A 22,989-nucleotide genomic window follows, 5' to 3' on the forward strand; every position below is an offset into this window, starting at 1 on the left:
GCATCAAACAGCTCTCTCATCAGTATACATACTTTTCAATGGGAAGAGGATGTGGTCCAGACACAGAAAGTTTGTAGATAAACATAAGAAATTTTCTAAAGGCTTCAAAAAAAGGCCAGTGTGAGAGTAAACAAATGCATTTGTTCGAATTGATGGATTTGGAGATCACTTTTCTCTCCACAGGTGTCAACAGGCCCAGCTGCATCAGCTGTTTCTCTGTTAAAAGTTCCCTGGAGTAAGGTTCATAAAACTGGATGGCAGCTCCATATACCTACAAGTAACAGAATTCTGGTATAAGATTCCAGTTTGTTTTCAAATCTAATTTCTCTTTTTAAAACAAAAAATATTTGCTCAGAAACCGTAAATGATAAAACAAACGTCACCCAAAGTTCTATCACAAAGATAACATCTAGACAGAAATTCTAGATATTTATTGAACTGCATCCAACCAAATATCTTACAGAGAAAGGAACAGTAACCTTTTGTAACTTCCTTTCAATTTTAATCATACAAGGAAATTTTCTGTCTAGCCACAACCTTAGGGAGTAACACCTCACAATACACTCTAAAGATCTCATACATGACATCTACCACCTTAACCATCATACACTGCACAATCTGACAGCATTAATCACCTTCACAGTGCTATAAAGCTATCACTGCTATCCACTTCCACAACTTCTTCAGCACCTCAACCAGAAGCCCATACCCCTTAAATAAAAACTTTCTAGGGTAGTATTACGGCATAGCAGGTAAACCCACCACTTGCAATGCCAGCAGGCACCAGTTCTTTTCCAGATGATTAACTTGTTTTTTTTTTAAACAAAGATTTATTTTTTTTTTTTTTGGAAATGCAGATATACAGAGAGGAGGAGAGACAGAGAGGAAGATCTTTCGTCCGATGATTCACTCCCCAAGCAGCCGCAACGGGTGGACCTGAGCCAATCCAAATCCAGGAGACAGGAGTTCTTCTGGGTCTCCCACAAGGGTGCAGGGTCCCAAGGCTTTGGGCCATCCTTAACTGCTTTCCCAGGCCACAAGCAGGGAGCTGGATGAGAAGCAGGGCAGCCAGGATTAAAACCAGCGCCCATATGGGATCTCGGCGTGTGCAAGGCGAGGCCTTAAACCACTATGCTATCACGCCAGGCTTCTGATTAACTTCTGACTCAGCTTTCTGCTAATCAGTTGGAAAAGGTAGCAGCAAACGACCAAATCTTTGGCCCCTAGCACCCAACGACCCAGATAAAGCTTTTGGCTTTGGCCAAGCACCAGGTTGACCATTGTAGCCATCTGGGGAGTAACCAGTGATGAAAACTTATTTGTCTCTCCCCCTCAAGCGTAATTCTGACTGCCAAAATAAATTACTAAACCTTAAAATAACAACACAAATACTAACTTTCCACTGCCTGATCCCAACATTTCCTGACCCCTAGAAATCTGTATTTTACTTTTATCTTTACAATTTTGCCTAGTCTAGGTCTTCCTTTAAGTAGAAGAATATAGTATTTGCCTTTTGTTGTCTGGATTATTCTCATTTTCAAGTTTCATTCCTGCTGTGGCAAGTATCCAAATATTCTTTTTTAAATATAAGAAATATTCTACCCACACTATATCCATTCATCCATTCATTTATAAATTTTATTCCTCAATTTGTTGTTGGACTTTGAGTTATTTCCACATTCTGGATACTATGAATAATGCTTCCAACAATTTACTGCTTCTTTTGGTAGAATTATTGTGTGACACAATTTTGTGTTTAACTTTAAAAGGAACTGTCAAACCGTTTCAGACAGCAGCAATACCAGTCTACATTTTTTTTTTAAGATTTATCCACTTTTAGTGGAAAGGCAGATCTACAGAGAGAAAGAGAGACAGAAGGCTCTTCCTTTTACTGTTTCACTCCTAGTATAGCACAACTGAGCCCATATGAAGGCAGGAGTGAAGAGACTCTCACAGGTCTTCCTTGCAGGTACAGGCCTCGGGACTTAGACTATCCTCTGCTGCTTTCCTAGCCCATAAGCAAGGATTTAGATGGAAGGTGAAGTAGCTGGGTCATTAAGTGGTGCCCACATGGGATCCTGGTACTTGAATTGGGGAGGATCAGTAACTGAGCCTTTGTGCTGGGCCCACTACTCTACATTCTCACCAATAATGCTCAAGCTTTAATAATTATCCCAACTAGTATGATTAAACAAAGGCATTATATACCAATATTTTCAAAAGTGAACTATCTTCTAAAGGTCCCAATCTATTCAATCACAATTCTACTATCTAGAAACTTGGAAGTCATTCTCAACTCCTTTTTCACTTGCCAAATTGCAGAATAACTGCTGCACTAAGCTTTAATTGGTCTCAGTGGGAAAAGAAAATTTTTTAATGAAAAACAAACCCAGAGACACAATTCTTTAGAGATAAATTCGCAAACCATGTACATGGCAGGTTTTCAACTTCTTGTAGTACCTTTCCCTCTTTTCAATACTACAGACCAATCCTACAGTACCAAGAACACATCCTATTTCATAAAGTTGTGTATTTGCACCTTTTATTTCTCCATTGGTATGTCCTTTGATCTATCTACTTTGCAAGATACAACAAAAATGTCATTTCCTTTATGAATGAATGAATGAAGAAAGAAAGAGAGAGAAAGAAAGAAAGAAAGCCTTTCTCTTTTCCTGAGTTTCTCTGGTGTTCCATGGTTTCACTATGATATAAAAAGTGGTAGTTTCGTTTATTTTTTTTTAAATATTTATTTGCAAGGCAAAGCAACAGTGAGGGAAAGAGACAGAGATCTTTCCATCTACTAGTTGTCTCCCATTTGGGATGCCAGCTAAATGCTAAGGGAAAGCAGCAGAGGATGGTCCAAGTCCTTGGGCTTCTGCACCCACATGGGAAACCCAGAAGAAGCTCCTGGTTCCTAGCTTTAGCTTTAGGTTGGCTCAGCTCCAACCTCTGTAGTCTTATGAGAACTCAACCAGCAGATGGAATATCTCACTTCTTCTCTGTAACTCTTTCAAATAAGTGAAACTTTAAAGAAGCTTTTTAACCTGAAAACTCAAATTTTTATCAACCTCTGAAAACTCTCAACAATCACCACTTAGAATGCTGTTTTTGTCTAATCTCTTCTTTTTCAACTGGATAAATGTTTGTATAAACTCTTCTACAGTTTTCTGTGCCATATTTAAGGCATTTCATTAACTCTCAGAGAGAATGTCTTACCTGCTATCTAGATTATTCAGTGAATTTGAAGCACATTTTTCTTGTTTACAGACATTTGATTCTTTTTCTAATCTGTCCTTTCAGTTTTCAAAATATCCCATCAACATTTTGAGGCTATTAGGTCTTAAAGCTTAGAATCCATTCAGTTTTTACTGTGCCTTGCTGATCGCTCTTCTGTACCTATGTCCCTTGCAATATAATCTCATCTTACAGCATGGGTGAGGTCGCTATTTATCCAGAAGCGGCTTTGTATTTGCTGCTGTTAAAGCTCTAGAGCCTGGTCCAGTGTGATGGCTCAGTGGCTAACTCCTTGCCTTGAATGCACCAGGATCCTATACGGACACCTGTTTATGTCACTGCTGTTCCACTTCCCATCTAGCTCGTGGCTTGTGGCCTGAGAAAACAGTCAAGGATGGCCCAAAGCCTTGGGAACCTGCACCTGTGTGGGAGACCCAGAAGAGGCTCCTGGCTCCTGGCCTCAGACTGGCTCAGTTCTGGCCACTGCAGCCACTTGGGCAGTTAAATAGCAGACAGAAGATATTTCTCTCTGCATCTCCCCAAATCTGTAAATCTGCCTAATACAAATTAAAAAAAAATTTTTTTAAAAGGCAAAGCTGCACAGTTTATCAGTATCCTAAAACCAACTTTCAGGCTGATTTCTAATCTTGGGCATCACAGTATAAATATGCTGATATTTATATAGGAACAATATAATATGTTCAAATAATCCCATTATTCAAATAAAACTTTTATTTATTCTTAATGTGATAAAAACATAAATAAAACTTTAATTAATGAGAAAATATTATACCTTTTCAGCTGAGGACCCCGTCAGAACAAAAGTTGAAAAAACTGGAAGTGGATATTTGGTTTGAGGGTCCCAACATTCAATTGTGGCTCCCATAGGAAGGCAAAAGAGAGGTACAGACTCTGAGAGCGGAAATGACTCATAGTCATCTTCTGGGTACCTAAAAATTAAACCTTGTGGAGAAAGAAGAGAAAGACAAACTTAAAAATAGCTATTACTCCATAAATTATATGATACATATTAAAAATATTTAACAGCAACAGCAAGTTTCACATAAAATTGTAAAATCAACTTCTCTTGTCATAACAGAAATAAAGCTAGATTAATCAACTACCCTTTGTATTTTACCCTTAAGCTTATAGCTAATTAAAATACAGAAATATATTTAATAAATTACTCAAATAATGTTGAACACTAATCTTAATGATTTGTTTTCTACAGATAACTCATTTATGAAAGTCCACCATTTCAGTTAGTTATTCGCCAAAAAAAAAAAAGAATACATGTAACAAAATAATGCCAAGCCAATAATCATTCATAAATCCATCTGGAGAAACAGCACAAAGGGCATGCAATATGACAAATAAAATAGAAATGTTTGTGACTCTGCAGAGTACAAGACCAAAGAAAGCAGAAACAAAGAATTAAGAAACATAGCAGGGGCTAATCCTCCACCTTTAAGCATTGGCATTCCATGTGGGTGCTGGTTCATGCCCTGGCTGTTCCACTCCCATCCAGTTCCCTATTTACAGCCTTAGAAAGCAGAAGAGGATGGCCCAAAGCCTTGGGAACCTGCACCCACATGGGAGACCCAGACAAGATTCCAGGGTCCTGGTTTCAGATCTGCTCAGCCTCACCTGTTAAGGCTATTTGAAGAATGAAAAGCAGATGGAAGGGCCCAGCGTGATAGCATAGTAGTTAAAGTTCTCGCATTAAAAACGCCAAAATCCCATATGGTCACCAGTTCTAATGCAGCGGTCTTGCTTTCCCATCCAGCTCCCTGCCTGTGGCCTGGGAAAGCAGTTGAGGACGCCCCAAAGCCTTGGGACCCTGCACCTGCATGGGAGACCTGAAAGAAGCTCCTGGCTCCTGGCTTCGGTTTGGCTCAGCTCCTCCCATTGCAGCCACTTGGGGAGTGAACCACCAGAGGGAAGATCTTCCTCTCTGTCTCTCCTCCTCTCTATATATCTACCTTTCCAATAAAAATAAAATAAATCTTTAAGAAGAGAAAAGCAGATGGAAGATCTTTTTCTCTATAACCCCTTCTCTCTATAAATCTTACTATACACAAAAATAAATAAATCTTTTTTTAAAAATCACTGCAAAGAAGCCATATGACATCAGTGAAGTAGCACTAACGTCACCAATACACAGCCCACCTCTAAGATATATATCTGAAACAGAATTCAGGGTACACGGTTAGTCTCTAAAACACTGTATTTTAAAATAAGTGTTCCAAACTGAATAACTGAATACTTTCAAAAAAGCATCTTTCAACATGTTTTTTAATAGTGACACACTGTCCTTACCAAAAAGAACGTAAATATTTCAGGAAATCACATACAATCAACACACTGAAACAATATTAACAGTATCGGTTAAAAATGATACTAAATTTTATATGTTACTCATTACCACAAATATTTTTGAGATGAAAATTTATCAGGTCTAAATCTGCCTGCTTTCCCTGCAGCAAAAATTGATTTCAAACCCTGCGCACAATGAAAAATATTTGATTCTGCTTCTCTTCACAAAGAATTGCAGTATCTCTTCTACTTACAACTGCAGCATACCTGTACATTCAGGTTTTTTTCTTTTGCATAAAAGACTTGCAGATTTAATGTTATTTTTGTTATTGCAGTCCACTCAAAATGCAAGTTAAAATAAAATCACAAGCTGATGTCATATCTTCTAGCCAGTATTAACCATAACATGTTAATTTAATGATTACATTAAAACAGTTCTTGATTGCATTAGAATTACCTATTTTAAAGGTATCTGCACTTATCATCGGAAGGGAAAATAAAGGTACCTTAGTGTTTGAGTGAGTCGAGTCATAACATTTTAAATTTAAGGAACTGACTGAAGATTCTCCCCAAAGCTTTATCTTCCTCAGTTTACAGACTGAGATTTCTGGGGTCAGAGAAGATTAGTGACTTTCATAGTGCTACATACATGTGAGTGACCACATGGTGTACATTCAGTTTTTACCCAACCATAGCAGTGGGGTGAAGAAGTCACACTTAAATCTTTACAGCCCTTGACATTTTACACTGTGCAGTAAGAATGTGGGCTAGATTTCTCAAACATTTTCTGGCAAGTTACATGTGGTTTCAAATAAGACACACAGAGATAATGGAAGGAAATGGAGAAGGAAAGATGCAGTTTGACTTCTTTCCAATTTCCAAAATATAAAACGTCAGAAAGTAAGTATTTTCCCATTAAAATTAAAACCTATTAATGGAAGACCAAAAGTTTGAATGCTTAGTTCACAAATGCTTGCTCTAAATAAAAATAAAATGTAATTCACTGCATTATTTCGATGGGGGAACACATTAATATATCTCATCATAGTAAACAACTAATTAAGAAAACATCTCTTTAGATGATAAAATTATAAACAATACAATCTTACAGTAGATCAATTCCACAAACTACTTAAGATAGTGTACTTCAACTCTTCCAGCCAAATATGTAAAGGTAACTCCTTCCTTTTTGAGTTCACTTACCAGCTTTATATGCTATTGCATTTGAAGCAGGCACAGACTTCTTATAACACAGAAACACACTGGATCCCCACTGTAAAAGATAAATTAAGTTTAAAAAGGGAGGTAAAAATTTGATTTTGTTGAGTGTGATCTAAAGATTCCTACTTATTCAAGTGAATCTATTTAAAATGTTATCCAATAGTTTATACATTATATAACACAGCAAAGCATGAATTTGCAAATACTAATACAAAAGGGGAATAAGAAAACCAGTACACAAAAGCTAATGTGAAAACAGTTTCAGAAAGATCAAAATTTTGTAATCACCCTAAGATAGTCTCTGCTTTAAGGAGACAGTATAAAATGGAGTGGACACTAGAGCTCAAATGAGGGAAGACTGGAGATACTGGAATGCTTCGAAAACAGAATATCACTCCGAGATACATCCTTGACTTCACAATATAAAGTCAGGGATACACATTTGATTGCTGCCTATTCAGCTAATGTAAAGATATTTCAAAAGGTAAACAGAGAGGCCGACATTGTGATTCAGCAAGCGAAGCCGCAATCTGTGATGTCAGCATCTACCACGAATGCTGAGTCCAAGCTCTGTGCAGCAGAGGAAGCCCAAGAATCCTGACTCTGGCTGAAAATATTCTAAATCACCAGACAGAATTTGAAAAAAACAAAAGCCACAAACACTAATTACAAATAGCTGAAAATAATTAAAAACAAGAAAGTGAGTACATGATAAACCCAACAGTAAAAAGGAGTCCAGAAAGTATTCTTTGTCACTTTCCCCTCAAACACTAAAAATATAATTTCATTCTTACCATCCCACAATTTAAGTTTTTGTCCACTTTGCAGAAGGTATGAGGAGGAGTTTCTCCTTTACTCGTTACAATAACACATATATCAGTTACAGTCAAGGAATTCTGGGGTCGAATTAGAGGAGCCCTTCGGTAAGTGATAAAGATTCTTTGCGAAGTGGTTGAACTGTTGTTGACATTGGCACAGCGACCATAGGGTGTGGCTTGGATCACTTCACAACCTGGAATAAGCCGCTCCTTCCCTTCATATAAAACTCTGCAAGATGCAAAACCAGACTGATTTCAGGTTAATGCTGTTTTGTTTTGTTTTCTTCTTGAAACAAAAGGGCTTATTTCTTACTGGTGTGTGCATCGTAACAGCAAACCAAATTTAAAATGACTGCTTTGAGAACTATTTTTTCAAAATAATTTTTTTTAATATTTATTTATTTTTAATACAAAGTCAGATATACAGAAAGGAGGAGAGACGGAAAGGAAGATCTTCTATCTAGTGATTCATTCCCTAAGTTAGTGCAACAGCAGGGCTGCCGGGATTAGAACCAGCGCTCATATGCGATCCCAGCGCGTTCAAGGTGAGGACTTTAGCTGCTAGGCCACCGTGCTGGGCCCTGAAAATAATTTAAGAAGTGAAATAATTAAAAATAACAAGTGCAAATAGGACTGAAGAATTAATTTATCACAGGTAAAATGAAAAAAAAAGAGAGAGAGAGAAAATGGGGGGGTAAAGCATTAACATCCTCAAGACAACTCTGAGAAGTTGCGCAAGTTTTCCATTTCCACAAATTTCTTTTATAATTCTTGCACTGAAATCCTGCACTTTCTTTTTTAAAGATATTTTCATTGGTGGGTGTGGTACGATAGTGCAATGGCTAAAGTCCTTGCCTTGAACATGCCAGGATCCCATATGGGCGCTGGTTCCAATCCCGGCAGCCCTACTTCCCATCCAGCTCCCTGCTTGTGGCCTGGGAAAGCAGTTGAAGGCGGCCCAAAGCTTTGGGATCCCGCACCCACATGGGAGACTCAGAGGAAACTCCTGGCTCCTGCCTTGAATTGGCTCATCTCTGATCATTGCGACCACTTAGGGAGTGAACCAGTGGACAGAAGATCGTTCTGCCTCTCTTTCTCTCTATAACATCTGCTTTTCCAATAAAAATTTAAAATCTTAAAAGAAAAAAACCATGTGTTTTATTGTGCTCATTCTTTCATGTTTAACAAACTTATTTGATAAGCACAACAGAAATGGAACCTCACCTCAGGGCCTAATGCCTTCATTACAATAATTTTTTTTTAAAGGAAATGATCTAACAATTATACTGAAAGGCACAGATTTGGTAAGGATGGATACAGATATGTAATCTAGGACTGTATTTAATCCTGAAGTAACAAATATTAAAACTATCAAGATAGCAAATTTCTATTCCCTTGTACTTTATGTAATATTTTTCCCTTCACTACATCAAACAAACAAAAAAGATGGGGGTAGGGAATAGCTGACATTGTGACGGTATCCCAAAAGGGCTCCATTTCAAATCTAGCTCCCTGCTTTTAAACTCCTGGGACAGCAGCAGAGGAGAGCTGAACTGCACTTATGTGAGAGAATTGGAGGAAGCAGGCCTTTGTGGTCATTTGGACTATGAGTGGGGAAAGGGGCTTGGGGGGAGGAAACACAGTATGTGCAACTCTGCCTTTCAAAAAAATAAAATATTTAATGAAAAAAAAGTCTCCATACCCAATATCTATAAGGGGTGGTTTATCTCTTCCTCTCTTATAACAGAGGAAAAGTTCTGGGCTTTTCAGACTTCCATAGTTCAAGTTTGCTTGGAGACCTGTTGGAGTGGCTTCAACACAGGTGTAACCTTCAGGTACTGTTTCACCAGCCGATTTGATAATAACTGCAATATCTGTAATCGGAGCTTTAGGTCCAGTTGACTTAGTGTCTGAACGATTTATTTCTTGATCCAGAAGAGTGGATGTATCAGTGAGACCTGCCACAACAAAGTAGTCTGTCACTCTTGCTCCTTTGTCTTCTATCATGGCTGCTACTGTATTTCCTGAAAGAGGGAGGGGAAAAAAGCATCAGTTAAATACCTTATCATGACTAACAATAAATAACCTTCAGTTAAAACATTACCTAGCTGGATTTATAATCAAATTGTCATTCTCTAGAAGAAGGCTGCTTTTTAATAGTTTGCCAGCTTAATAGGCTGCATTCAACTGTGATCTTTCATTTGTCTGACACTTTACTAAGCAGAATTAAAGAGTCATAGGTGGGGACCCGGCGGCGTGGCCTAGAAGCTAAACTCCTCACCTTGAACACCCCGGGATCCCACATGGGCGCCAGTTCTAATCCCGGCAGCCCTGCTTCCCATTCAACCCCATGATTGTGGCCTGGGAAAGCAGGAGAGGATGGCCCAAAGCCTTGGGACCCTGCACCCATGTGCGAGACCCAGAGGAAGTTCCTGGCTCCTGGCTTCGGATGGGTTCAGCTCAGGTCATTGCGGTCGCTTTGGGAGTGAGCCAGTGGAAGGAAAATCTTTCTATATCTCCTCCTCTCTGTATGCCTGCCTTTCCAATTAAACAAATATATATCTTTAAAAAAAAAAGCATTTAAGAGCCCTCAAATGAAGATGAAACATATAAAAATATTATATAAATTATCTGTGAAGCAGAGAGATGCATCAAGAAAACCTCCATTTACTGGTTCACACTTCAATGCCTGCAACAGCCAGGATCAACACTAACAGCATGAATGCTGTCCAGGTTTGCCACATGAGTGGCAGGAATCCAGTCCCTCAAGCCAGGAATGCTACCTCCCAGGACCTGCATTAGCAGGAAGCTCGAGTCCGGAACCAGGTACTCCAACATGGCAGGCAGGCATCCTGACCCTGGGCCTCACCCACTCCATTATAGTATTGGAAGGTAAACTATGGCAGAATAAACATGTACATTACAAGCCCTAAGGCAACTAATTTTAAAAAAAGAAACAATCTGGCAGTAAAATAAAATACTAAGAGACCAGTGCTACGGCACAGCAGTACAAGCAGTACAAGGTAGCTTGCATGGTTAGAGACCAGGCTGCTCCACTTCTGATCCAATTCCCTGCTAACCCACCAAGCAAAAACAGTGGAAGATGGTTCCAGTGCTTGGGTCTCTGTCATCTACAAGGGATATCTGAATGAAGTTCCTGGCTCCTGGCTTCAGCCTGGCTCAGCCATGGCCTTTGTGGCATTTAGGAAACAGCAGATGAAGATTTCTCTTTCTCCCCCATCGCTCAGCCTTTCCAAAAAAAAAAAAAATCTTGGGCCCGGGGCGTGGCGCAGTGGTTAAGGTCCTCGCCTTGCACGCCCGGGATCTCATATGGGCAACGGTTCTAATCCTGGCGGCACCCTCTTCCCATCCAGCTCCCTGCCTGTGGCCCGGGAAAGCAGTCTAGGACGGCCCAAAGCCTTTGGACCCTGCACCCGCGTGGGAGACCCAGAAGAGGCTCCTGGCTCCTGGGTTCGGCATAGCATTGGCCTGTTGCGCTCACTTGGGGAGTGAATCATCGGACGGAAGATCTTCCTCTCTGTTTCTCCTCTCTGTATATCTGCCTTTCCAATAAAAATAAAATAAATCTTAAAAAAAAATCTTTAAAAACAAAACAAGAAAGTGGGCAAACTGAAAATAAACAATAAGACAATTGATTCAAACCAAGTCATATCAATAAATCTTACCAACACATACCAAAATATCTGTCCACGTAAAAACTCACAAACAAATGCTCACAGCAACATTCCTCAAAACAGCCAAAAGGTAGAGCTTACACATCCATGCAGTCATGAAGGTTACTCAGTCATCTAAAGGAATGAAAACACTACTAAGCCCAGAAAACATTATGCTAAGTGAAAGAAGCCAGACTGTATGATTTCACTTATGGAAAATACCCAGAATAGGCAAACTCTCTGAGAAGGAACACGGACTACCCAGGCTTAGGAAAAGGAGGAAAATGCGGTAACTGCTTGCAGGAGTCAGAGTTTCCTTTTAGGGTAATAAAGATCTGGAAGTTATATAATAGTGATAATTGTAAAACATTGAAACACTGAATGCTACTGCATAGCACATTTGAAGTGGCTATAACAATACATTTGACATCATATACATTTTGCCACAATATTCTGGAAAAAGGAATGAAATACAGCTACATACTGAAATATGAAGGAAACTCAAAGACATCTTTCTTTTGTTAAAAATGATTTCTTTTTTCTTAATTAAAATATATATAGAGAGGGCCCGGCACGGTAGCGCAGTGGTTAAGGTCCTCGCTTTGCACGCCCAGGATCCCATATGGGCGCTGGTTCTAATCCCGGCAGCCCCGCTTCCCTTCCAGCTCCCTGCCTGTGGCCTGGGAAAGCAGTCGAGGACAGCCCAAAGCTTTGGGAACCTGCACCCGCTTAGGAGATCCGGAAGAGGCTCCTGGCTTCGGATCGGCATAGCGTCGGCCGTTGCACTCACTTGGGGAGTGAATCATTGGACGGAAGATCTTCCCCTCTGTCTCTGCTCTCTGTATATCCGCCTTTCCAATAAAAAAAATAAAATAAATCTTTTAAAAAATATATATATATAGAGAGAGAGAAAGGCAGATTTGCAGAGAGAAGGAGAGACAGAGAAAGAGAGATCTTCCATTCTCTAGCTCACTCCCCAAATGGCCACAATGACTGAAGCTCAGCCAATCTGAATCCAAGAGCCAGGAGCCTCTTCCCAGTTCCCCATGTGGGTGCAGGGTCAAAGGGCTTGAACCATCCTCTGCTGCTTTCCCAAGCCATAAGCAGGGAGCTGGAAGAGAAGTGGAACAACTGGGATTAGAATCAATGGCAATATAGGATGCCAATGCTGGCAGTCAGAGGTTAACCCAGTTAAGCCACCATGCCGGTCCCTTTCCTTCATTTTTACTTAAAAGGCAGAATTATAGGGAGCAGGAGAAATAGAGAAAACGATCTTGCATCTGCTGGCTAGAGCTACGCCAATACAAAACTAAGAGCCAGATGCATCTTCTGGGTCTCCCACATGGGTGAGGATGCCCAAGGATTTGAGCCATCCTCTATTGCTTCCCGAGACTCATTAGCAGGAGCTGGATCAGCAGTGGAGCAGGTGGGACATGAACTGGTGCTCATATGGAATGCCAGTGCCATAGGTGGAGTCTTAGCCTGCTATGTCACAGGGTCAGTCCCAAAGATATTTTCTTAAATGCAAGAAGCCAGACTAAAAAGATCACATACTACAGAATTTTATTTTTCCTAAATGTCCAACATAAGTCCACCTGTAGAGATAAACAGACTAATGGGTATCTAGCATTGGAACAATACTTCTTTATAGGGTAATGAAAACACTATAAAATTATAACATGTTGGGGACAGCATGGTGGCTCAACAGGTAATCCTTCACCTGCAGTGCGTGCATCCCATGCAGTTCATGCATGCATTTTATGCATATGGGCACCAGTTCATGTCCCAGTGGCTCTAGTTTCAATCCATCTCCCTGCTCTCTGGAAAAGCAGCAGAAGATGGCTAAAGTCTTTGGGCCTCTACACCCACATGGAAAACCCAATAGAACTTCCTGGCTCTTGGTTTCAGATAAGTTCAGTTCCAGTCACTGTGACCATTTGGGAAGTAAACTAGGAAATGGAAGACCTCTCCCTTTGTCTCATCTCCTCTCTCTGTAAAATATGCCTTTCAAAATTAATAATGAATAAATCTTTAAAATCACATTATGTTAGAGCTAGCATGGCAGGTTAAATTGCATCTTGTGGCAACCAACCTTCTATTTCTTTTGTTAAGCTTTATTTTTTTTTAATGGGAAAGACAGACATACAGAGGGAAAGAGAGACAAAGATTCTCCATCTGCTGGTTTACTTCCCAAGTATCCACAACGGCCAGAACTGAACTCTGCCCAAGATCTGAAGTGAAGAGCCAGAAGCTTCCTCCAGGTCTCGCACATGGGTGCAGGGTCTCAAGGCTTTGAGTCATCCTTGACTGCTTTTCCAGGCCACAGGCAGGGAGCTGGATGGGAAGTAAAGCAGCTGGAAGTGGAGCAGGGCCATATGGGATCCCAGTGCATGCAAGGCAAGGATTTGGCCACTAAGCTACTGCACAAAGCCCTCCAGCCTTCCACTTCCAGTTCAGTTCTAATCCCAGCTGCTCCAGTATTAATCCTGCATTCCTGCTAATCTACCTGGCAAAGCAGCAGAAGACAGTACCTGGGCCTCTGCAACCCATGTGAGAGACTTGGTTGGAGTTCCTGGCTCTTGGCCTTAGCATGACCCATCAGTGGCCTATGTAGCTACTTGTAAAACAAACCAGCAGATGAAATAGCTTTCTATCTCTCTCTTTGTCCACCAGCCTTTCAAATAAATAAAATACATCTTTTTTTTTTAAGATTCTTTTTTATTGAAAAGTCAGATTTACAGAGAGGAGGAGAGAGAGGAAGATCTTCCAACTGATGATTCACTCCCCAAGCGACTCTAACAATGAAGATGAACCGATCCGAAGCCAGGGTCCCAAGGCTTTGGGCCAGCCTCGACTGCCTTCCTAGGTCACAAGGAGGGAGCTGGATGGGACATGGGGCGGCCAGGATTAGAACTGGTGCCCATTGGGATCCCGGCACGTTCAGGGTGAGGACTTTAACCACTAGGCCACCATGCAGGGCCCTAAAATAAATCTTAAAACAAAGAAACAAAAAAAATCATAATCACATACATATTCAACAAAGGAACCAAAGAAAATGGAGTAAAAAGTGACAGATTTAATCAATAAGAAATATGCTATTAAAGAAACTTTAACACGCCTTAAGCACTGATTCACAGGGAATAAAAAAAAAAAAACTACAGAAAATCGAGGATACTTAAGATCTAAAGATGACATAATGATTAAAGCTGCCACGTGTGATACCAGCATCCCATGTGGGCACCAGTTCATGTTGGCTGCTCTACTTCTGGTCCAACTTCCTAACAGTGTGGGAAAAGCAGTTGGAAAATGGCCCAAGGGCCTGAGACTATCTCATATGTGGGAGACATGGATGAAGCTCCTGGCTGCTGGCTTCAGTCTAGTCCAGCACTGCTTATTGTGGACATCTGTGCGGGGAGGGGAAGAGACCAGCTGGTGGATGCTATATTTCTCTGTAACTCTTTCAAATACTATTAGTAAATCTTTTTTTTTTTTTTTTTTTTAAAGATTTATTTTTATTATTTTGTTATTGGAAAGGCGGATATACAGAGAGGAGAGACAGAGAGGAAGATCTTCCATCCGATGATTCACTCCCCAAGTGAGCGCAACGGGTCGATACTACGCCGATCCGAAGCCAGGAGCCTCTTCCGGGTCTCCCACGCGGGTGCAGGTTCCCAAAGCCTTGGGCCGTGCTCGACTGCTTTCCCAGGCCACAAGCAGGGAGCTGGAAGGGAAGCGGGGCTGCCGGGATTAGAACCGGCGCCCATATGGGATCCTGGGCGTGCAAGGCGAGGACCTTTAACCACTTGCGCCACCGCCCAGGGCCCTATTAGTAAATCTTTAAAACAAAACAAAACAAAACAAAAAACCCCAAACAACATTATCAACTTCGTAACTACTGTTTGTAGAACCCATTACCTAACATGAACATTTTTTTCAAGTACACATAGGACATTTATCAAGAAAAATCATTTGCTGGCCCATAACACAATTTGAAATAATATTAAGTACACAGAACATCTTCTTAAGGTATAATTACATTTTTAAAGCATTAATAAGGTGACAGCTTATGCTACAGGGAGCAAGCAAGGATCTGGGCAGGACCACAAAGCTCTGCAGGACCCAGAGGGACCAAGTCACTCAGGAAATACACACACTGTTGCACACAACAGCATCTCCTTCAAGAACCGTGAGAACAAGCACAGCCTCTTCCAACTGCTAACCTATCATGACCCACTTCAATGAGGGTTTTCCTAATGTTAAGAACAAGATTGTTGTTATCCACATGGGACAACAAGAAGCACCTGGCTCCAGCCTGGCCCAACCCTGAGACTTTTGGTCATTTCAAGAGTGAACAGTGGGCCCGGCACAGTAGCCTAGTGGCTAAAGTCCACATCTTGCACGCACCAGGATCCTATTCGGGCACTGGTTCTAATCCTGGCAGCTCCACTTCCCATTCAGCTCTCTGCTTGTGCCCTGGAAAAGCAGTCGAGGACGGCCCAAAGCCTTGAGACCGTGCACCTGTGTGGGAGATGTGGAAAAAGCTCTGATCTGCTAGCTTCAGATTGGCTCAGTTCCGGCCACTGCAACTGATTGGGGAGTGAATCAACAGACAGATGATCTTCCTCTCTGTCTTTCCTCCTCTCGATATATCTGATTTTCAAATAAACATAAAATAAAATCTTAAAAATAAAGAGTGAAGCAGTGGATGGAACATGTCTAACTCTACCTTTCAAATATACAAATCTTAAATTTTTTTTATTTAAAAACAAAATTTCTTTCAGGTACGATCATCAGGTAAAAAGGCATTTATAACTGGACAGAAGAAATGAACCAGTTGGACCCTGCAGGCTCTGAAGGCGCTACAGAGGGCCCCACCCACCCTGCTAAGGGGTCCTTTTGCCACTACATATGGCCGCCCAGTGGCGCGCTCCAGGAACTTGTGCTTCAGGATTTGCAGAGAGATCGGGGGAATCACACAGGTGAGGGAGAGCAATGACCTACAGATTCATGCCCAGGTGAGGAATTAACTGCTGAGGGACATCCCTGGAAAAAGCCACCATAAATGTAGGTAAGGAATGACTGCAGAAGGACTCCAAAAGACAAGTGCACTGTACCTGCAGGTAAGTGGGAGGACTGAGACCTGGTGGTTGAAGGGGAGAGACCGGAAGACCTTTATGGGTCAGACCAATGCTCCAGCCCAAATAGGAGTTCTGAGCTGGGCTTGTTAGTATGGAACATTGCTGACCACCACACTCCAGCCCACACAAACGCTAGGGCTGGGGGTCTGTCTGGGAGGGCTATATCCCAGTACATGACACTGAGTGTTGGGATAGTGGACGGGTCACATTAGGCTGGGCCATGACACCAACAAGCACACAAGAGAACCAAGTCTGGGAGAAGATTCTGGTTCATATGCGGACATATGGGCCTAACACTGTGGAAATACAAGCCCTGCTGGGTGGCTTAAGAGTTGGGGAGGTTGGGGCTGAGCTAGGTGTGACCACGGAATCTGGCAACATTCACGGTTACTAGGGCTGGGAAAAGACTGCCCAGGTACAGGCTATAGCCCCGTATGTGCACCCCTACCAGAGTGTGGGGCGGGCCGGGCGCACCACCTACCAGCTCATACAAGGCTGGGACACAGGGGGGCAGGCCATGTCAGGTGGGGGCCTAGCACCCCCTGGCATGTGAGATCTAGGTCTGGGAGTGAGCCAAGTGGGAGAACCTAGGCAACTCCCCCATTGGGTCATAGCTTCTTCTGGCGAGTACATGGTCCAGACCTGGGCATTAGGCAAGCTGGGCAAGGCAGCTCTATCCATCAGCAACCTTGCAGGCTGATTTTAGAAGGAGGCGGACTGGGCAAGGCCAAGTAGACCTTAGCCCACTGGCAAGTGCATAAAACAGGTTAAAGTACAGATCATTCTGGGCTAGGCTATCACCTGTCAGTCTGCAAGAGTCAGGGATAGGAGAAGACCGAGCAAGTCCAGGTTGCAGCACCCACCAGTGAGAGTTGGGACGAGGGGCTGGCGAGGTCAGGCCAGGATATAGTATCCAAAGGCAAAGGTCAAGACAGGAAGGAAGCTTGGTTAGAGCAACCTCTGGCACACGTGAGATCTGTGGCTGGGAACAGATCTGGTTGGGGAGCAAAGGGGATGCCCTTGCTGGGCTGTAGTTGCCACTGGAGAGCACAAGGGCCAAGTTAGAGGCTGTGGGCTGGACTGGACATGGCTGCAGTCTCCCTTGGTACAAGTGTGGACTGGGTCTGGGTTGTGCCAGACTGGGGTGGACTCCAGCACCAACTGGAGTTTGTGAGAATGAGGATGGGTATAGGATGGGCTGAGCTAGGTCTCTGTCCCTACTGAGTCATACGCGAGCTGTGTCTGCGTATGGACCAGGTTTGGCTGGGCTACAACACCTAACAGTAAAAACCAGAAAGGATAGGGGCTGGTCAGGAAAGATCATCATTCCTGCTAGGATGGAAGGTGGACTAAATAGAGCTGCCCCATGGACCCACCAGTGTGTGCAAGTTCTGGCACTGGGAGAGGTTCTGATGGAGGAGCACAGCAACTCCTCCGTTGGGACACAGTCCCTGCAGGTCAGCACAAGAACCAAGACAGGGAGCAGCCCGAACCAGGCCAGGGAATGGTACCTACACACATGTTTGGCTCAGATCTGAGGTGGGACAGGTTAGGCCAGTTGATACCACCCAGTGACAAATCTGAAAACCAAAATGGAGTGCAGGTTAAGCCAGTCAGGCCCCAATACCAACTGGCTTACATTAGGGCCAGGACTGGGGGCTGCCTGTGCTGGCCAGAGCTAGGCTATAGCTTCCACCAGTGTGAGCTGGAACTGGGGGCAGCAGCTGGCCCGGCCAGGCTATTGTACCAACTGGCAAATGCCAAGGTGTAGGCAGGCCATGCAAGAATGGGCTGCAGCACTGAACCTGCAAACACAAAATCTGGGGGTGGGCGGGTAGGGAAGGAACACAGCAGGGGGGATGCATGGAGCTCCCCTGCTGGACCACTACTCCAACTGGTAAGCATAAGAGCTGGGATTGGGGGCAGATCAGACTGGGCAGGGCTACAACACCTGTTGACCTCATGTGAACGGATCAGGGGAAAGCCAGACTAGGTTGACTACTCCTACTGGTGCATGCATAAGCAGAGTGGGTGTGGACTGGTTGAGCTTTGCCACAGCATCAGCTAGTAGAGGCTGGCTCAAATTAAACTGCAGGACTACCTGGAGATTGTAAGATCAGGAAGCTCGAGGAAACCCAGTAGCGAAATAGTGGGCACCTCCCTTTTGGGTTGCCAATCCAACTGGTTAGCATGAGAACCAGGACTGGAGCAGGCATAGCTAGACAGAGTGGCACCAACCAGCAGGTGTGTGGGCTGGAGAGTGGGGCTGGTTGGGTTGAACTAAGTTTTAATACCCATTGACATGTACAAGAGCTGAATGGGATGTGGAACAGACTGGACCAGTCTGCTGTACATATTGGCAAGCATGAGAACCAGAGCAGGGGGCAAGCTTGATGGGGATTATTGCAGGTTGCCCCAACTAGACTGCAGCTCCCACTGGTTTACATGGCCAAGTGTGTGGTGGCTGGGACTGGGCTGGGCTGCAATTGCCATTGGTTTGCATAGAGGACAGGGCTGGAGACAAAACTGCCCCAGCAATCGCAACAACCAGTGTATGTGTAGGCTGATTAGGGTGACAGACTTTGCCAGACCCTGTATCAGCAAGCACACACAAGATTCAGGTCTGGGATCACTTCAGATTCTCTGGAGATCCCCCAACTGAATCGCTGGGACCCAGATCTTCAACCATGGAGAAAATTGCAGGATCCATGGTCTAACCATGGAATGCTTCTGTCAGAGCTGGGCCTCCTCAGTGTCTTAGACAAAGCAGTGGAGAGCACGACCAGTTGCACCTGGAGGATACGACGGCATACTAGAACCTACAGAGGAAACCTGGTACCAGAACAGAGGACAGAGGACACAAAAAAATGGATCAACTACCCCAGCCAAGCGTTGGCAGTGAAAATCTAGGCAAATGGAGACTCTAAAGTGGATAAGGTTAGCCAGTGGATTCTGGAGAGATTTCATCATGCTTGGAGTGGCAAGATCGGCAGCAATTCAGAACTGTTGAACTATCAAAACCATTTGAGTAGTGCCGTAGGAGCATGGCCTACACTGGGGACCCTGGGATGTTTGGGAGGCTGGATGTGACTTTTCTCTTATCTCTCCCTTTACCCCAGATACAAGAGGGGAAAAAAGAGGATGTGATAACAATGTTCTTACCCACTTTCCTCCAGCCCTTGACCTTTGCACCCTAATTAACTATGTAAAGATTATCAACAAAATAAAAATAAAGAGAAAAAATTACAAAAAATAAAAAAACTGGACAAAAGAAGTAACAGATATGAACACCAGGATGACCTTCCAAAAGGGCTTAAAGGATGCAACATTCTCTCTAAGTTCAGAAACAATTACAGCCAGGCTCAATGAAGAAGCCCAACAAGTCTTCATACACTAGTATCAGTTGCAGAATACTGACAACTTTATTAACACTATTCAGGCTTACAACATGAAGCAATATAATGCACCATTTGAAGGAAAAGGTCTTTTTGTGAATGAAAATATGATCCAGGTTCAGACTATGTTGATAGCTCTGACAAGTTGATTCAAAAGGATTCATAGAAAGACTGGCACTGGAGCGTATATGCAGGAAAACAAATCAGACATTTTCAAGAAGAAAACCAAAAGCTAGCCAAAGTATAACTGCTTTGCAAATGGAAACCAACAAATAAATCACCCAAGTGGGGATGTTAGCACCAAATATCAGAAGAGGCACCTACACTCAGATGCTAATGCTACAACCAATAGCCTACTTGATGATCTCTATAAAATGGAATAAAATTGCTTCTGGAAAAGAAATGAGCTTAATGATCACAAACACTGTGTTACTCTGACAGAGGCTGTCATTCAAAACGGGAGCAGTGATACAGGCACAACTGGGTCAGAAATCAGAACACTCAGATACATATAACAGGAATACCAGAACGGCTCTTGAGGATTACCAGTCTGATGACCAAGGCCATGAGTGCTAGAATTACGGAGGAGCTCACTACTCAGTAGACTGTTCCTTTTTCCTTTTTTTTTTTTTTAAAAACAGATTTATTTATTTGAAAGGCAAAGTTACAGAGGAAATAGACAAAGGCACAGAGAGAGAGAGAGAAATATCTTCCAACCATCGGTTTACTTTCCAAATGGCCTCAACAGCTCTGACTAGGCCAGGTGGAAGCCAGAAGCTTCATCCAAATCTCCCATGTGCGTGCAGGAGCCTAAGTTCTTGGGCCATCTTCTGTTGCTTTCCTAGGCACATCAGCAGGGAGTTGGACTTGAAAATGGGGCACCCAGAACTCTAAATGGAGCCCATAAGAGATGCCAGCACTGAAGGCAGTGGCTTAACTTATTATAACACAACAGCAGCCCAGTACATTGTTTTAATTCAGTGAGAAACAAGTAGCCTTGTACCCTAAGCACTATCAAAATCATTACATCAAAAAAAAAATTCTCTTGAACATACTCCTTTTTACTTTCTCTGCCTCCTCTCTCAACCATTATCTTTTGTTACTGGAACAGGCAAATCTTACTGCAAAATCAATAACTCACAAGTGAAGTTAAAAGGAATACTGTGAAACGGGAGGTATCTTGTACAATCAATTCTCTTTTTACCAAAAAAAAAAAAACCCTTAGTATTTAAAACTAAATACTCTTCTAAGCAGCTCAAGGATCAAAAAGACATTATCAGAAAAATTAAAACATATTTTAAACTGAGTGAAAGTAAGCTATGTCAATTTCACAGATGCAAGTAAAGGAATATCTCAAAAGAAAACTCATAGCTTTGAACACTGATATTAGGAAAGATTTTTCACATGTCAGTTATATAACGTCCATCTTGAGGCAGGCATTCGGGGCAACGATTAAGACATCACTTGCGACACCCGAATCCTTTAACAGAGCAGCTGGATCTGAGTCTTGGGTCAGTTCCTGATTTTAACTTCCTGTTAACATGCTCACTGGGAGACATAAGTTAAAATGGCTCAAGTAGTTGGGTCTCTGATACCCATCAAGAAGATCCAAACTGAATCCTGAATTTGCCTTGGCACTACCCAGCTGTCAAGGACCTTTGGGGGACAAACAACTGGACAGAAAGTCTACTTGTCTCTGTCTTCTAAGAGCCTAACCAAACCAAACCAAAACAGGCTACCTAATGATGGTAGGAAAAACAAAAGCAAAGTAATAACCAAAGAGAAGAAAATAATAAGAGAAGAAATCAGTAAAATTTGAAATGGATAATAGCAACAGAGATTAATACCTCTAGGTCACAAAAGGAGCAAAACTGAGCAATTACCAATAGGAAGAATGAAGGAAGGTACTTCCTTACAAATCTGTTAGACATTACTAACAAGGGAATGTTATATCTTTTTGGTATCAATAAAATTTAATTTCAGGGCCTGGCGCTGTAGCTGACTGGCTAAAGACCTCACCTTGCAGGCATCCCATATGGGCGCCGGTTCTAATCCTAGCAGCTCCACTTCCCTTCCAGCTCCCTGCTTGTGGCCCGGGAAAGCAGTTGAGGATGGCCAAAAGCTTTGGGACCCTGCACCCGTGTGGGAGACCCAGAAGAAGCTCCTGGCTCCTGGCTTCAAATTGGCTCGATTCCAGCTGTTGTGGTCACTTGGAGAGTGAATCAGTAGACAGAAGATCTTCCTCTCATGTCTCTCCTCCTCTCTGTATAACTGACTTACCCATAAAAATTAATAAATCTTAAAAATTTTTTTTTTTTTAATTTCAGAATGGGAAATGTTTCACAGCAGGTTAAGCCATTACCCAGGACATCACTATCCCACAGTGGAGTGCCTGGATCAACTCCGCTGCTTCTTCCTTTATGCCATCCAGCTTCCTCCTGAAGTACAGGAGAGGTAGCAGATAACCACTGACTTTTCAAGGCTGGCCACCATTGGAGGAGACCAGGACGCCGCCCCAATTTCGCCTTCAGCCTTGCCCTGACTTCACAGGTACAGCTATTTGGGGAGTAAACAAGTAGCTGGAAGGTCTGTCTCTCAAATCAAAAAATAAAATAAAATACATTTTTAAAAATCTATCACAATCACTCAGATGAAACAAAATCTTTAAAAATCAGAAACTGGGTCCGGAGGCATGGCCTAGTGGCTAAAGTCCTCACTTTGAACGCGCCTTGATCCCACATGGGCACCGGTTCTAATCCCAGCAGCCCCGCTTCTCATCCAGCTCCCTTCTTGTGGCCTGGGAAGGCAATTGAGGACACCCCAAAGCCTTAGGACCCTGCACCAACATGGGAGACCTGGAAGAAGCTCTGGGCATGGGAACAGCTTAGCTCTGTCTATTGTGGCCACTTAGGGAGTGAACCAGTAGATGGAAGATCGTTCTGTCTCTCCTTCTCTTTGTAAAATATGACTTTCCAATAAAAATAAATTAACTTTTAAAAAATAGAGAGAAAGAGAGAAAGTCTGTGGACCAGAGGAAAACATGTGTTTTATACAATAGTTCTCCATTTTTTCCTATCCCTGTCACTGCTGTTTCTCAGGTCTTAGATCATCCAGCCTTGTTCTATTCCCTCCTACATAAAGAAGCCAACTATTTAACAGCTTCAAGCCTCAAATGGCTCCAGGTTCCCAAAAT

General features: G+C 42.6%; 1 protein-coding gene across 4 annotated transcripts in view; it reads right to left on the reverse strand.

The window, feature by feature from the left end:
* DENND4C (DENN domain containing 4C) overlaps positions 1 to 22,989 on the reverse strand; it is a 99,540-nt gene that overhangs the window by 71,289 nt on the left and 5,262 nt on the right. For all 4 annotated transcript variants that reach the window (XM_040963154.1, XM_040963152.1, XM_040963155.1 and 1 more), the window contains exons 2-6: positions 9,292 to 9,613; positions 7,566 to 7,818; positions 6,754 to 6,823; positions 4,028 to 4,197; positions 33 to 271 (exon numbers count right to left, since the gene is read on the reverse strand). In XM_040963154.1, the coding sequence (XP_040819088.1) occupies positions 33 to 271; positions 4,028 to 4,197; positions 6,754 to 6,823; positions 7,566 to 7,818; positions 9,292 to 9,596 (1,037 nt within the window). In that variant the 5' untranslated portion in view covers positions 9,597 to 9,613. The remainder of the gene's footprint in view (positions 1 to 32; positions 272 to 4,027; positions 4,198 to 6,753; positions 6,824 to 7,565; positions 7,819 to 9,291; positions 9,614 to 22,989) is intronic.

The sequence above is a fragment of the Ochotona curzoniae genome, unplaced genomic scaffold (assembly GCF_017591425.1).
Source record: "Ochotona curzoniae isolate NIBS_2020 unplaced genomic scaffold, NIBS_Ocur_1.0 scaffold_3208, whole genome shotgun sequence".
NCBI lineage: Eukaryota > Metazoa > Chordata > Mammalia > Lagomorpha > Ochotonidae > Ochotona > Ochotona curzoniae.